The sequence below is a fragment of the Mytilus edulis genome, chromosome 1 (genome assembly GCF_963676685.1).
Source record: "Mytilus edulis chromosome 1, xbMytEdul2.2, whole genome shotgun sequence".
Lineage (NCBI taxonomy): Eukaryota > Metazoa > Mollusca > Bivalvia > Mytilida > Mytilidae > Mytilus > Mytilus edulis.
Window position 1 is genome coordinate 22498165 of NC_092344.1, and position 17564 is coordinate 22515728.

Here is a 17564-nt window from a genome sequence, read left to right on the forward strand (position 1 = left end):
ATTTATACATGTAGCTTTTCATATGAAACTTGAGTAAAAAGCCATGCGAACAAAGACAAACAACAACTAGCAACACGTGACGAGGAAGTACACATTTTTTGATAAACGTAAGGTAATTTTAATGTTTTACTTTCATCTCCAGAAATTACTTTAATCCAATTTGAAAAGATTTTATTTAGAAATATAGTCACTTATTTACAGTTCATAGAAATTATATAGCCTCAATCGACTTGAACATATTTTAATAAGAAATATTTTCACAGTAAATGTTATTCTATTTTTATATCAAGCACGTAGAGCCTCTTTCATTTTTTGCCAGAAAACAACGTTCCCATATTCGTCACTAGGATATTCTATATATGAGTTAGAATGAATGTATTCCATCAGAACCAATGGTAGTTCCTTTGGGGGAATGCTGGTCAGAAAAACCAGAAAAAGTGTGTTCCCAATTTCTCGTGAGTACATACTTTCCATTCTTGCCATATTGAATTCAAACATGCACCACTGGGAATTTTAGTAATGGCGGGTTAGAATGATTACCGTTTTACGGCTGTTATGGATAGCACTTGTTATATTTGCGGAAATCTCGTTTCCAGGAAGAAAATCGCGTCTGTGGACACAGAGCTTTAGGTTGCCTTCTTTCTCTAGATTGTCAATTACATCATGGTGAACAAAATTGCCATCTTGTTCTGCGTAAGATATGAAAGCGTCGTAGATGTAGGATTTTTTTGAAATCTCTATGACAGGAACATATCCACGGAATTTATTTTTAGTCATATAATACAAATATCGCAGGTTCCATCGATATCTGTAGAATAGTCCAAACAAAATAATTGAAACAGACAAAAATATGGTGCCAGTGATTCCTATGATGATGCCTGGATACGAAGAACATTCCTTCTTCAATTTATCGATTATATTGTTGACGTTTGCAAGTGAAGCTTTTGTTCCGTTTTCGTACTTGCATTCGTATTCTCTGCGATCAAGTAAAATGATTTTTGTTTCCGATATCCATTTCAGAAATTCCAATGAAGCACATGAACAAACAAACGGGTTTCCGTTCAAATTTAAGGAGAATTTGCGATCGTCTGCAACGGATTCCAAGTTATTTATCGCTGAAGAACCGACAAATTGTATTCGATTTTTAGATAAATCGATACTAGATAAGTTTTTCATTTTAATCAATTTGAAGTCTACATCTTCAATTTGATTGTCTCGTAAATTCAATATTTCGAGTTTTTCAAGATATATGAAAAAGCAAAGGCGGGAGTTCAGGTATTCTGTTCTGCGATAGGTCAATAGTTTTTAAATGATTTAGCGGCTTAAAAATTTCGCCTTTTACATCAGATGGAATATTGAATCCTAGCAAATTATTTTGAATGTGTAATGCTTCCAAATTTGACATTCCTTCAAAAAAATACACTGATATATTAGAGCAATAATTACTGGATAAATTCAAAAACTTTAGGTGAATGAAATTCACTGTTGGTCCCCACCAGTTTGCAAGAAGGTTGAGACTTACATCAAAATATTCCAGCCTATTTTCCGTTAGTTCCAACCTCGGAATGTCAAATTGTAATTGGCTTCTCCTCATGTGGGCTTCACGAATATTCTTTGGGAACGGAAGAGGAAAGTTCACTCCAACGTTTCTTTTTGTTCGATTTGTCCTGGATTGAGATTTATATCTGTTTATGAACTCAAAGGATCCCAACGAAGGAGTATGTGAAGTAAACTGAAATGACGCGTTCAGAAAAGAAATGTTTGTGTTTTTTCCTTCCAAAATATAAACCCCAAACGAGAGCATGTTATCGGCCATTGACAGTCTATCTAGGGTTTTCGGCAATATTGAAACTACTCCTGTTTTAACATATTGAAATCTATTGCTGTCCATGTGCAGTTCTTTTAGATTCGTATACTGGAGGTATTTCAATGTTCGGTGACCTATTTCTGTGTTCATCTCGAATGTCTTATGTACTTTGTTGAATTTAAGTACCTCAATAGATGTAAACTGTAAGTCATTAGTTATATTTTCAATACCTGCGAAATTCAACTTCTCATTATAAGAAACGTTGAGGTGTGTCAGATTTTTCAAATGACTTAAGCTATATTTCCAAACTGTTACCACTGAACAGTTTGAAAGATCCATATACTGGAGATGTAAAAGGGAATGCAAAAACTCTGAATGAATTATCCCAATGTCACAATCTCTACTCGACAGATCCAAGTAGGTAAGTTTGCTTAGTTTTTCAAATCCACATTGAAAACTGTCCTGTGGTAATCCATCTAATTTTAGATTTTCAAGTTCAGTGAGTGAAGACAAATTTGGATATCGTTGGGCAGATGGATAAAAACCTACGTTATTTTTTAGGTTGAGGTATCTTAATTGAGGAGTATTTTTGAAACAGTTCGGAGGAATGAACTCGACATTATACTGAACGTTATTCGATTCGAGGTCTAAAGTTTCGAGTTTTTCAAGTCCATGGAAGGATTCCAGAAATATTAACGATATGTTGTTATAAGATAGATCCAGTTTAATTAAGCTTTTAGCATTTCCAAATATATAGCTCGGTATAAAATCGATTTTGTTATGGCTTCCATCAAATGAATCAAGAAGATGCGATGTGTTTCCAAAATGTGGAAGAGCTAGTAGACCTCTATCAGAGCATTTTGCTGAGATAAGATTTGTTGTTTTGTTTAAGAAACACTCACATGTTGAATCAAACGAACATTTAAAACAAAAGGTACTGTAAACCAAAACTGACATGAAGAGTATATGATGATGGACGTTTAAGCGCATAGTTACATATACTGGATGATTCAACTGTAGTGAACCTGAAAATAAAACACACAATTATTCAGTGGAAAATAAGGTCAATGGAAGGGGATCATTGCAGAGGCTTTTAAGATCTTTCTTGAAATAAAATAATTGAAATAATCTTAAAACAGCCAAAATAATTCATTTTATAACTTCAATATCACATGGTCTTACAATATCATTTTATATTGTACTTTTAAAATTTGATTTGAGAACTTTCTATATGTGCTAATATATATTGACTTTAGGAAGCTAAATATGTATACAAGATATGAAGGAAGATAATACTTTACCTATTTAGCTAGACTCTTACTACTGCACTACAAGCTATGAAGAAATATAATATTGCCAATGATAGAAATAACAATAGAGTAAACAGTTCAAAATTTATTTATATCCATAAGGACGGAAACGAATAAAAAAAAAAACAAAAAAAAAACAAACACGTGGAAACTATAAATGAGAAATCAAGAGTTCAATATCCAATAAAAACGTAGAAATCAAACTTATGAAAAAGTAAAAAAGCAAAAACGCCAAACTCAAAGGAAAATTCAAAATTAAAGTCCTCTATCAAATGGCAAATCAAAAGCTCAAACACATCGAACAAATGAAGAGCAACTGTCATACTCCTGATTAGAATCAGGCTTTTCCTTATGCAGAAAATGGTGGATTAAAATATGTTTTATAGGTAGCTAAACCTCTCACTTGTATGACAGTTGCATAGAATTCCATTATGTTGACAACACTGTGTGAACAAAACAGACAGACATAATAGGTAAAATTGTCAAAAGTTGGGAAACAGCAGTCAACATTGTGTTATGATATAAATCACTATAAAACCAAAACAAATAGCTATTTCAATTAAGAAAAACAAAATGTACAAATATATTTACCCCAATTCAGTGGTTGTTGTTGGTTACTGTCTGTCGTATTTGTTATTCGTTTATTGTGTTTTAGCATAAATCAGGATACACATTTCCTTATATTTATACATAGAACAACGCACATACAAATCACTTTAGAACAAAACTAATTATTTCATATTAGCTATTTCATTGGAGCGATATGACAGCCATCCCTATATGTATTGGTAAAAGGGTCAACTTATTGTCATGCAGTTACAAATCAACGCGTGAACTTAATAAATAATTTGAGAAAGTAAGACAACAATGTTCACCTTACAGTAGAGTGGATTGCTGTACTGTATGTCTAGAAAAAAGTTTACCCGACTAATCGTTCATGACATTGTACAGTTGTGACGTTATGTTATAGTCACAATTTTGTATCGACTATAGTTGCAAGAACCTGTTGGGACAAACGACCTGGAAAAGGGGCGAAAGATACCAGAGGAACAGTCAAACTCATAAATCGAAAATAAACTGACAACGCCATGGCTAAAAATGAAATAGAAACATCATAGAAAACTAAAGACTGAGCAACACGAACCCCACCAAAAACTGGTGGTGATCTCAGGTACTCCGGAATGAATAGCAGATCCTGCTCCACATGTGGCACACTTTTTGTTGCTCATATTATTATAAACCCGATAAATAGTCTAATTCGAGAGGTCACATTCATGAAAGGGGAAAACTACAGACTTTCAACAACTACGAAGCTTAGAATGCTTTTTTTTATTTTAGAAACTACACATTTTATGAAAATTGCTACATTCTAATATGAAGTGCTTCTTTCGCTTTGTGAACAAACCCAAGCTCTAAATCCAGTTAAATTTGTTTGTACATGCGTATATTGACTTCTTCAGAATAATGAATTCTATCAAATTATCATGCACTTAATATATTTCCTTAACTTTAAAACACTTTCAATAGTTATCAAAGGTACCAGGATTATAATTTAGTACGCCAGACGCGCGTTTCGTCTACATAAGACTCATCAGTGACGCTCATATCAAAATATTTATAAAGCCAAACAAGTACAAAGTTGAAGAGCATTGAGGATCCAAAATTCCAAAAAGTTGTGCCAAATACGGCTAAGGTAATCTATGCCTGGGATAAGAAAATCCTTAGTTTTTCGAAAAATTCAAACTTTGGTAAACAGGAAATTTATAAAAATGACCACATTATTGATATTCATGTCAACACCGAAGTGTTGTCCAACTATTAAATGGTGCACATGATGTTACTAATTCATTTATTATGACTGTAATGTGTTGCATTCCGAAATTGACATATCTGACCTATATATGACAACCGTTCATGCTGGCTGTTCAAACTCCTCCCTCTGAAAAATCACAGTGCTTCTGTCGGACATGGGTAGGCATTATATTCGTGTTATTTAAGCCCTCACTATCGCTCGGGCAAAAATAATCAGGAATATAATGCCTACCCATGTTAAAACTACAATAAAGTATAGCTTGCATCAATTATTTCTTAAATATTATTACGCTTAGCCTAACTAAATGTTAGTTAGTTCTAAGAACAGCTGTTTCGTAAACTTATTAAATGCCATCGATGTTACTACACATTACCTTGATCAGTTGTCAATTTAGATCTTCTTGCTTAATGTAGACAACAGTAGTTAGTCGATATTAAAATCTCACGATTCTATTTAGAAGACAAATAAAGGTAAAACAAATTTGAATCGCATTAACCCTAGGCCTAAAAGAAAAATCATTTGCGTCAACAAGGTTAGCGTTTCTTTCTATGAATGTGTTGCCCGCCAAGCGAATCCATACCAAATCAAAATGATTTTATCGAAAATAGGAAAAACTCGGTTAAACTACAGACTAGACTAGATTACCAGTTTGAAGATATGAGACTGCGAAAAATTACCACTAGTGAGTTGAAAAACGGATATATTGTATTGGTAAACCTAATCGTGGTTGTGATCGTAAAATTTTTGTTTTTCGTGATTATTCTGTTCTTTGGAGCAGTTTATGCATAAAGGGCACAAAATCGATATAGAGTAAAATGTAAAACCACAAAAATAACTGAACTCAGAGGAAAATTTAAAAAGTCCCTTATCAAATTGCAATATCAAAAGCTCAAACACATCAAACTAATGGACAACAACTCTCACAGGCATGATTTTCTTGTGTACTGAGAAAATGATGGGTAAGACCGTTATTATAACTAGCTAAAACTCTCACTTGTATGACAGTCGCATTAAATTTCATTATATTGACAACGATGTGTGAACAAAACAAACAAAAAAAATATATATATACTAGTTCAGTGATAATGAACGCCATTCTAAACTCCAAATTGTAAACAAGAAACTAAAATAAAAAATAAAACAAGACTAACAAAGGTCAGAGGCTCCTGACTTGGGACAGGCGCAAAAAGGTGGCGGGGTTAAACATGTTAATGAGATCTCAACCCTCCATGTATGATTTTTATATAAGAAACAAATAACCAGACTTTTTGAAATGCTATATAAGCCATGAGAAAGTTTATAGTTTAATTTCAAAATTCAAAACAAAATAGACCAAATATATCCAAATTAAACTCTTTTTTTTAAGGACGGAAGGAAATGAAAATCATATCGTAAGAACTCATGGACGCGGAAATTATCCACGTTAAAACATGATTTGGATTATAAATAAAACATACACATGATGTTGCTTTCTGTCTTTTTTGGGGGTTATCTTCATATTACATAAAAAATTAAAAAAAAAAACCTTCTTCATCACTTTGATAAACAGATGTGGAAACGAATTTATGAAATCTACTTGTTCACATCTCAAACTTTTATAGACGAAAAATTAAAATAATTTGAAGATAAAAATTATAAAAACCACAGCAGTATAAAACCTTTGACCAATGGACTGAAATAGTTGTCAGAGTGCTCTAGGTCTCTTGGCACTATACAGACGGTGAAACCATGATGTAACAGAAGTATGGGGGACATTCCGAAGAAGCTAACATTATATGGCTAAGTTTGAGGCGAAGTTTAGATTTTTATACGTATTGCTAAAAGTTAAAGATGGTTTATACTTTAAAGTAATATTCATGAAATTTCAGGTAAACGTGCTTAATTGAAAAGTTAATTTAGGATGATGATATTGAGACGGTCTATTCATTGCCCCATATATGCCCTCCGCTACATTCTATACATCCGCTTTTTTTTCTTGAGTCACATAATGGAAGGGCAGACCCGAAAATTACTGAACTAATAGATTGATATGTTCTCCGTCCGTGGTATTTTTTTTAATTGGAGGTTATGCATTTTCTACATCCCACTTGATAGATACCCACCATGTCGTCGACTTGATAACTTATTGTTCTGATTAACTATGTAATAGATAAATTGAAAACTTATGCAAATGGTGTTTTTATAAATATTATACTTCGTAATTGAGCAGAAAATTGTCATTTTATTTGTTTCTATTAACTTATAAAAATCTTGTTACTATAGTAAACTTTACAGTAGCCATTTATCGCCTCCTCTAGCAAAGAATTTCGATTATTTTGTTCTGTTTCAACCGGGTTTCCGCCTGTTGGTCTGTTTGTTTTGTTCACACATCGTTGTCAATATAATGGAAATTGATGCGACTGTCATACAAATGAGAGGTTTAACTAGCTTTAAAATCAGATTTAATCCACCATTTTCTACATAAGAAATGCCTGTACCAAGTCAGGAGTGTGACAGTTGTAATCCATTCGTTTGATTTGTTTGAGCTTTTGATTTTGCCATTTGATTAGGGACTTTCCGTTTTGAATATTCCTCGGAGTTCAATATTTTCGTGATTTTACTTTTTTCCAAAATGTTTCCATATGCCGACATATCATATGATGTCAAATGTAATAATTAACGATGATTAATTTTAAATTCACATTCATAATCGAAGGGCATTTTTGTGCAAATTACTTGACCCCAATAATTCAGTATTTTAATTGAAAAAGCACTTATAGCCTCTATCATTTCATGCCAAAATACAACTATCCAATACGTGTCATCCGGATACTCTATATAAAAGTTAGATGCAATGTACTATATCATTATCAAATTTTTTAAATCAATGAGAAATATATTTCTATTTTCTTTTGTGTACATTCCTTCCTTTTTGACCATTTTAAACCCAAACATGCTTTGAACATTTGAAGGTCCCTACTATGTATTGGATAACCAAAACCATGCCTATTATATTTTCATCTTGGCTACTTATAATAATCATATGAATTAAACAATAATACAACGGAAAAAAAATTATCACGCTTTCACTCGCTACGAACACATCGCAATCTTACCATTAGTTTGCACGAATACATATAACAAGTGTTAGCTACAGCTTTCCTGATAAAGTGTAATTACAAATAAAGATAATAATAAATCGCGAAATATTATATGTTTTGGACCCAGAATCTTTCATAAACATTTGCTATACATTTTAACTTCCGCTTCATAAATCACTTTGATATGTGTTACTGATAATAAATTGTAACCCAGACGTGACTGTAATTTCTTTGCTTCTGTAGAGGTTTTATTACTGATAGTTCTACGTTTTCTAGTTCCATTTCTTTTTTTCAGAACTTATTGTGTAGGAATTTTATTGCATTGTACGAGAATGGATTGAAAACTTACTCTTTGGATATTGTATAGAAATTATGCGTTTTTATGGTACTTTTCATTCAGTTGGCAGTTACATCTTTCCCACTCTCTGCAATACATCTCCGAGAATCTTATCAAACAGGAGTTTTCTTATTTAATCATTCTGTCCTTTTGAAAAATCTTCTTTCAGATTGCTTGGCTGAAACTCATGTAAAGCTTTCTCTGTAGGGAAAAAGGTCGTTATGATTATATACTTACTGGAACTGTTATGAGATTATCAAAGATGAAGCTGTTCTCCTGTGATACCACATAAGACAGTAATCAATCAGTAATCAAATGACGTAGATATAATCTACTTTTGGTCACCGTGTTGCAAATACATGTATGTTTTGTTTTAAGTTTTCCTTTGTGCACCAATTGCGCCACTCAAATAGCAGACTTGTTTCTGTATTATAAGTGACAGTTTATGACGAAACTAACGGAAGGGCCGCCTAAATTCCATTTAATTGATAAATGTAATAAACCTTATCGTAACATTACTGATGTTTCGCTGTAGATAACCATGACTTCTCATTATTATACTGCTGAAATTTTCCAAAAAATAACTGGCTTTTAAATCATTATAATTATAACAGCAATCATGGTTCTTTTCTAGATTTTGATATTTAAGTAATACATATGAGACTGTCTACAAAAATTTACAACAAAATAGACGATTTTTCTATCCTTATTGCTAATTATTCTTATTTGGACGGTGATGTTTCTTTGACATTTTCTGACCATATGTATATTTTCATATGCCCTTTCTTCGGTAGTGGCGCTATAGATTTTATGAACGCTATTTTGGGCAAAAAAAATTATGAAGTAAGGGATTTTGATTCCACAATTTACTTAAATCTTTCGCTTAAAATTTTAGATAGACCATTTAAGTTTCTCATTTGAGTCAGTCTGAAATCGATTTATTCCAGAGACCCTTTAATCAATTCAGGAATAATGCCAAGGTTCTGGTTTTTAACTTTTTACGTGGCAACAATTTTGCACATACATCAAACAAAACGCAAAACTTGTGTACATACAAGTGGACTTCGAAGAAGACACTGATATGTGAAAACAATGATTACCGGATAATGTCAAATGTTTGAGGTAATGAAAAATCACTGTTGACCGTTTCCAATGTGAAACCAGGTAAATACTTGGATCCAAATATTTCTGTGGATTATTTTCCACAAGTTCCACTTTAGGGATGTTATTTCCGAAAACTTGAGCTTCGTCAAAATTTTTGGCGAAGACTCGTTTGCTCCTATTTCAAGTTCATACGATTCATCTGTAAAGACATTTAATGATGTGATAATGTAAATCATATGCAAAACAAATTCCTGTTAACTTTTATACAAAGTTCTGTTTTATGAATGGAAATGTGTATATATGGTATGCATATCTCCATAAGTAGCTTCTGACATACTGTAATGGCGGGAAATCCTAGCGACATACACGAAAATACCATGTATCAATGTGTACTCTGTTATAAAATTTATTCTATACAATGTTTGCACTCTAAAGCGTTCAGAATGACTAATCAGAAATCCAAAAAAATTGTGAATTAATTTTTACAGAGATTATCACAGATATCCAACTAACATCAAAAACAGAAAAATGGCATAACGATGACAGAAAGCGCATGATCATGTTGCAGGGGACGGTATTAAAATATTTTGACTGAAATTGCGAAAAAGGTAAAATAACAAAAATCCCGAACTCCAAGGAAAATTTAAATGTAAAGTGTTTTGTCAAATGGCAAAATAAAAAACTCAAACACACCAAACGAATGGCGAAACAGCTGTCATATTCCTGAAGATCACCCTCCAAATATTAATTGTTATGCGACTATTATATGCTATTTTACCTCAGGAGTAGTTTACCTTAGCTGTATTTGGCAAAACCTTTAGGAATGTTTGGTCCTCAATGCTCTTCAACTTCGAATTTTATTTGTCATTTCTAACTTATTTTTTTTAGATTCGAGCGTCACTGATCAGTCTTTTGTAGACGAAACGCGCGTCTGGTGCAAATACTAAATTTCAATGCTGGTATCTATGGTGACGTTTTTTTCTTCATATGTGTATATTCGCATCATTTTAGCATTTAAAACGATTTGTTTACGACAAGGCAAAAGAAAACTAGAGATACAAAATGTAGTTAAACAATTTAATACTTGCATAGGTCATATAATAAAAAAAAAGTGTCGTTACTATACAAGTACAAAAAACAAATAGTATTGATTTCAATAAATTACAATCAAATTGTATAATCAAATGCATTTCCACTAAAGTTATAAGCAATAAGACAAGAATAAAAGTAACAGAACTGCTGTAAGAATCAAACAGCAATATTGTCTAAAGAGGCCTTTAAATTAAACTATGCCTTTTTGTCGGGTTGTTATCTCTTTGACCTATTCACCATTTCCATTTTCAATGTTATGCTAGCAGTAAATATCAATACAAACTCCGGGTTCGTGGTTTCTTTTTAACGAACCAATGCTTATCCATCTATCGTATTTATATTATTTGAGCATTGTGTTTTCATTCCTAATAAGAACTCATTGGTAATTCATTTATACTAATAATCCATATCAAAAACATAATTCAATGATAAATCAACTCTTCTGTAATAAATTTAAAACAACACTTTATAAATATTATATTTCTGTATTTACCTTCACAAACAAGGTTTAAAGGTTAACATTTGAAGGTTATGTTAGCTATTTACCTTCACAAACAAGGTATAAAGGCTAACATTTGAAGGTTATGTTAGCTATTTACCTTCACAAACAAGGTATAAAGGCTAACATTTGAAGGTTATGTTAGCTATTTACCTTCACAAACAAGGTTTAAAGGTTAACATTTGAAGGTTATGTTAGCTATTTACCTTCACAAACAAGGTTTAAAGGTTAACATTTGAAGGTTATGTTAGCTATTTACCTTCACAAACAAGGTTTAAAGGCTAACATTTGAAGGTTATGTTAGCTATTTACCTTCACAAACAAGGTTTAAAGGCTAACATTTGAAGGTTATGTTAGCTATTTACCTTCACAAACAAGGTTTAAAGGCTAACATTTGAAGGTTATGTTAGCTATTTACCTTCACAAACAAGGTTTAAAGGCTAACATTTGAAGGTTATGTTAGCTATTTACCTTCACAAACAAGGTATAAAGGCTAACATTTGAAGGTTATGTTAGCTATTTACCTTCACAAACAAGGTTTAAAGGTTAACATTTGAAGGTTATGTTAGCTATTTACCTTCACAAACAAGGTTTAAAGGCTAACATTTGAAGGTTATGTTAGCTATTTACCTTCACAAACAAGGTTTAAAGGCTAAAATTTGAAGGTTATGTTAGCTATTTACCTTCACAAACAAGGTTTAAAGGCTAACATTTGAAGGTTATGTTAGCTATTTACCTTCACAAACAAGGTTTAAAGGCTAACATTTGAAGGTTATGTTAGCTATTTACCTTCACAAACAAGGTATAAAGGCTAACATTTGAAGGTTATGTTAGCTATTTACCTTCACAAACAAGGTTTAAAGGTTAACATTTGAAGGTTATGTTAGCTATTTACCTTCACAAACAAGGTTTAAAGGCTAACATTTGAAGGTTATGTTAGCTATTTACCTTCACAAACAAGGTTTAAAGGCTAACATTTGAAGGTTATGTTAGCTATTTACCTTCACAAACAAGGTTTAAAGGCTAACATTTGAAGGTTATGTTAGCTATTTACCTTCACAAACAAGGTTTAAAGGCTAACATTTGAAGGTTATGTTAGCTATTTACCTTCACAAACAAGGTTTAAAGGCTAACATTTAAAGGTTATGTTAGCTATTTACCTTCACAAACAAGGTTTAAAGGCTAACATTTGAAGGTTATGTTAGCTATTAAGCTACTGTTGTTCGTCAGAAAGACAACTGAAGAACTCAACATTTGTAGATGGGCATCTGTCAAATGTTGAAGACTGTAACTTGCCCTCTATGTGTGTTTATTTTATTTTGGTCGTTTTGTTGCTGTTTCATTGACATTTCTAGATTCTCTTATCGTTCCAATCAACACTGAGTAGTTTTAGGCTATTAATAAAAGGACATATAGGTCTGCATCAATGAAACAGCAACAACAAATCCAAAATTCATAAAAGGTAAACGTGCTGTTTTCAGCAATAGACAAGTACCTTTGCAATGTGTCAAGGTCAAATTAAGCAAAAATGATGCGGATATAATATAATTTATAAATACGACCAAACATTTTCTAACTGATGAGTCTTATGCAGACGAAACGCGCGTCTGGCGTACCAAGTTATAATCCTGGTACCTTTGATAACTTTTTTCAAAGAGTATAAAAATTAACAAAAGGACAAAGCCTTGTACTGTAACTAAATACAATCACTGAGGACAGTCTTGTCTTAAGATAGGGCCGTGATCACAAGACTGGATTAAACTTGAGAATTTAACCTGGCCATTTTATATCTCACTTTTTGTGTCTCAATGCTCTCTCAAAATGTTTATTGTTTATCAAGTTTGTATGTATATATCTAATTCAAAGTTTCACTTATACTATAAATTGCACTGACCATATTTAAACTCTATCGTTTAATTTGTACGTCCAGTAATGTTTTGCAATGATCAGTTTCTCTTTGAATATAATGTTACTTTTAAAATTTATCCTTCCTGGTTTGTAACAAAGATGTCAAAGTACGCGTGAAAAGAATATTTTGCAAGTGATCATCTATGAAATGGATATTGTTGTTTCTCAATGCACAATAATCCATCAAAAACTGACCACTCAATATCAGTATCACATAAATTGAGTGGATCACGTTTAGGGATCTAATCAAAGAGAAAACTTAATCAATAAGAAACATTTTCCCATAGATTGGTTTCAGAATGAAATAAGTGAAAAACTGACAAAACACTGTCACATATTCAATCAAATAAGACCAACATCTGATTTCTCAAGTAAATTGACAGAGAAACGTAAAAGTTTTTATATATAACGGTCTGAACAAGTAATATTTATTTAATCATAGTATTTGTTTGTTTGTTGGTGGTGTTCCATTCTTAGGCGCCACTTTCAACCACCTAGTCTATATCATGACCAAATATTATAAGTGGAGCAAATCAAAGTATATACCCGAAGAGGACAACCGACCTTCGGTAGGAATACTGGTAATCATTGTCAATTACGATTGGGGTCGAACATACCTCGCCACAAACGTGGTGCGAAATAAAATATGCTGTATTTGATACATTACAATAACAAAATTAGAGTAACTGAACATTCACATCCATAAAACAATACACAGTAAAACAAAATGATACAAGCAAAAACAGTACTACCTAAATAAAATAACAACATTTTTAAAAATAGGGATTCTGACATTTTGAGGTCTTAGTAAATCTTTGTATATTATTTGGTATTAGTTTAGTTATTGCAAAACAAATTGGATCTGTTATCAGTGACATCTGCTCTTTAACAGTGATATCTGATCTTTATTAGATGACTTCCTGGTGCCCTTTAGGGCTTTTATTTGACTGTTAGTTTACGACCAACCATCGTTTAATAAAATGCGCGGAGAAGGGTTGCCAGTTTAAATGCGACTAGGACAATCTTTCATTTTCCAAATTTTGTTTCTAGTTTTTAGGATTGCAAATGGTGACTTGAATATTGCTTATTGATTACTATTTTTTTTCATTTGCATTTCTTATCAAATTTCCCATGGTGTATAACAACTGTTTCAGTTTTTAAAATGTAATACACCTAAAAGAAACCGATAAAAATTGAAGTTTTATCTTCTGAATCAGTCAATTTGGGAGGATTTTTTTGAGATTGAAAAGTATTTTTGCTCTAAAGTTCTCACAGATCCTGCAATAAAATGGATAGATACATGCTAAGCGATGTACATTTATAATAATCAAAGCAGGAGGAACTGCTATTCAGTCAAAATAAAATTTGCATGTAATGTTATACCTCTTGAAACAATAAGTCTTAACTACAAGAAACAAATAAATGATGCAAAGTATAAAACTTTACACATATGTATAAATAGATAATTAAGTTTTAGGAATGTCTTTGTTTAAAGGTGAAGGTTCAAAAAATTTCATGACTTCTTCGTTAAGGGTCAACGAATTTAATGACGAATTTTCACCATCATCTCTATCATGTTTGTTAACAATATTTCTTATTCTATGTAAGCAAGATTCACTTCTGAATACCCCAATACAGGTCTTGTAAGGACCTCTTTTACCAATAACATCAAGTCGATCCTGGCTCTTATGTAAACTCTTCCTCTTTTTGTTAACTTTTAAGATTGCACCTGTACCGCTTTTCGTAGGAATATCTGAAACGTCCGAACAAACGTCCTTAATATCTTGTTTGGCTTCAATTTTCCTGGAATTTGTTGCTTTGCTTGAATAACTATGCCGCCTTTCAAAATATTCCCGACCATCAAACACAGTGTCGTCTGCGTCAATGTGAATAACGACATCTGACTGACGGGGTTTGTCTGATATAATCGATTTGTCATGCAGAAAATCGGTTGAAATATCGTCGAGTTCTATTGTTTCCGTAGAAGATCCGCGGAACGCTGGATTAGAAAAACAAGTCTCGGAGTTTTTCTCTGATGTTCCCATGTCATGTGCGGACTTATCATCGGTGTTGCAATGATTAAATTTTGGAATAATATTCTTCTCACCACAGTATTTAGAATATTTTGAAAACCTTCGCTGTATTCGCCTGAATGATTTCGGACGGATATTTGGCATAGATGACGTTTTTAACCATGTTTCGTGATCACTTAAACACCTTTTTCGTTTGGGTTTTTGAATCACTTTTTTGTCATTTAGCCATTTTCTTTGAATTTCCGGTGTTATCAATAAAGCAGGTGTACTGATACTCAACGCTTTATATAATGTTGGCATTTTGGAAGCAACTTTATTAGAACGTTTACTTGGTTTTCTAATCGGCACTTCGATACCCCGGAAGTAGTTCTTTCGAAACTCGTCGATTACCATGTCATACAATACACCTTTCTTTGTATTCGATAGGTTTCTACTAGGAAGAATACTTTGAACAAATTTATCTCTTATTTCACAATATAACACGACCGCTACCATCAGCACAAAAAATCCAATTCCCATTAGAACTGGACCAACATAAGCTAATGATTTCAACTGCGTATATTTTGTTTCAACTGGAACTTTCGTTGTAACATTCGATGTGTTTGTACTGTTGTAAATAGACGAGTTTGCAGAAATGTCGAAGAATTTTTGTGGATTATATCCAATGTAACACAAAAGTGCACCACTACACAATACAGTAAAACCAATAACAGATCCTACAACATTCGGAACTAGATATGGCATTCGGATAAACTCGAACCATTTCAAGTCTCGCTTTGGTAAGTTTCGTTTCCTAGAAGGTCCGCCAAACCAACTTGGTCTTGTGGTTCCAAGCTTTATCCGTGCTTGAGGCACAAACATGGTCACTTACATTCATGTTTTACGTTATCATGTTCCTTGTTTTGTAGAAATTTGTCATGTAAATACAGTTGTTAATATTATTTCACAAACTTCACGATATCTTCTCTAAAGTCCCGTACACCTAAATATAAAGAAAATTGAAGAACTACAGAAAATATGCGACATTAAATCATTCTTCCTTTGTATTTCAAATTATTTATCATAAGTCATTCTTGTTTCTCAAAGGTTTGGGACTACATATATATATATATCATTTTTATATAATTTATATATATATATATATATTTATTTACGTAAGTGCGGGGATGTGACGCGATCACGGAGATATGACGTGATCACTATGATCATGACAAAATTATATTAAGGTTTATAGTACATATGCATAATTGTTGTAAGAATAGATTGTACCAATATCCATCAAGCAAATCTGAAAATAGTTTCAAATGTAAAATTTCAGTTAAACGATGCATTAAAGCTTATTTCTATGACTAAAGAAGTATTCTAGTTATATTTATGAATACTCATGAATTTTTAACATACAATTGAATGAAAATCGAAAAGAGCAATAACAAACATACATTTGTTATGTTAATGTATTTTAAGATTAATTTGCTTTTGTGATATGAAAAGGTACGCAAAAAAAATGTTTCGTCATTTGTACTTTATACGCAACAATTTTTATAGGAAGGTGACTGTATAAAAACCAATAAGATTGCGTTTAATACACAAAATTATATCATACAAAGCATCATTTTGTTTCTGTAGTTTCCTTAAGATGCAAGTTGTCAATGAAATTGTGATTATTGAGTAAAATAGCAACGTCAAAATATCTAATAATACTGGGAAAATGTTATAATTTATATCTTGTCTTTTTGAAGGTTTTTACTAATTGTATATGTTTTATTAGTACAAGAACGAATCAACTAGTAGGGCGCACATTAAGTACCAATTTGTTTATCGACTATTGAAATTCACCGTATTGAAAAAAAGCAGCATCATCTATCATGCGCGATGCTTTTGGTCATATAATGTATAGCTCGATAAGTGTATTGCTCGCGTCAGTGTGTTTCAATTGTATAACCGACATCTGCGTTAAACCATCCAGATAAAAGTCAAATTGCTTTAAGAGCAGATAATCTTGAGAATGAGCAATATTATTTCAAATTAAAAAGTTAATTTTAATAAAACTGTGAGGAAACAATTGGTGACTTTCTGATAACTATACAAATTTGGGTATTCATCAAATACATATTTTTTTTTAATTTAAATAAATTTCTTGAATTGTCCAATCATTCTTAATAGAAAAGGTTCTTTGTTCCGTACACATGCACTTCTAAATGCGTATAAAAGATGATGAATCAAAAGCAAACACATATGCTTACATACAATGATAATGTAAAAGGTTTTTATGATCATGTTTAAAAGTCATCCGAAGAACCCTACGTTTTAATGCCAAATATCTGAACTAAACTATAGATTTATTTGAATATTTTGAACTTACATGTCATGTGCATTATTTATTTCAAGTACATGTATTTGAATTGATTAGATATACAAGAGTTAAATTCTTTTTATCGAAGTAGCAGTTGATATTGTTAAGAGCCAGGTGATAGCGTCTGTATCAACTATACCATCATTATTCTCTTTAATGATTAGTAAAACCAATTAACAGGTACGAGTTAACTTTCATCACCTACTTATCATAAAGGAAAATTAAACA

The 17564-nt window shown here is 32.1% G+C and overlaps 2 protein-coding genes across 3 annotated transcripts in view; both read right to left on the bottom strand.

Moving 5' to 3' along the window:
- Positions 1-165: 165 nt before the first annotated feature.
- LOC139527661 (toll-like receptor 4) lies at positions 166-3187 on the bottom strand. The gene is made up of 2 exons (XM_071323210.1): positions 3109-3187; positions 166-2832 (listed from the first exon to the last, which is right to left on the bottom strand). The coding sequence occupies exon 2, from the start codon at positions 2795-2797 to the stop codon at positions 1241-1243; it is 1557 nt and encodes a 518-aa protein (XP_071179311.1). The 5' UTR covers positions 2798-2832; positions 3109-3187; the 3' UTR covers positions 166-1240.
- Positions 3188-11983: 8796 nt separating this feature from the next.
- LOC139527667 (uncharacterized) overlaps positions 11984-17564 on the bottom strand; it is a 59840-nt gene continuing 54259 nt past the window's right edge. Inside the window, exon 3 of one of the 2 annotated variants that reach the window (XM_071323240.1) lies at positions 11984-15965. In XM_071323240.1, coding sequence (XP_071179341.1) covers positions 14417-15844 — 1428 coding nt within the window. In that variant the 5' untranslated portion in view covers positions 15845-15965 and the 3' untranslated portion in view covers positions 11984-14416. The remainder of the gene's footprint in view (positions 15966-17564) is intronic. The other variant, XM_071323249.1, reaches the window with a different exon arrangement.

Coding starts and splice junctions, on each gene's coding strand:
- LOC139527661 (XM_071323210.1), bottom strand. CDS start 2,797: ATGCGCTTAAACGTCCATCATCATATACTCTTCATGTCAGTTTTGGTT.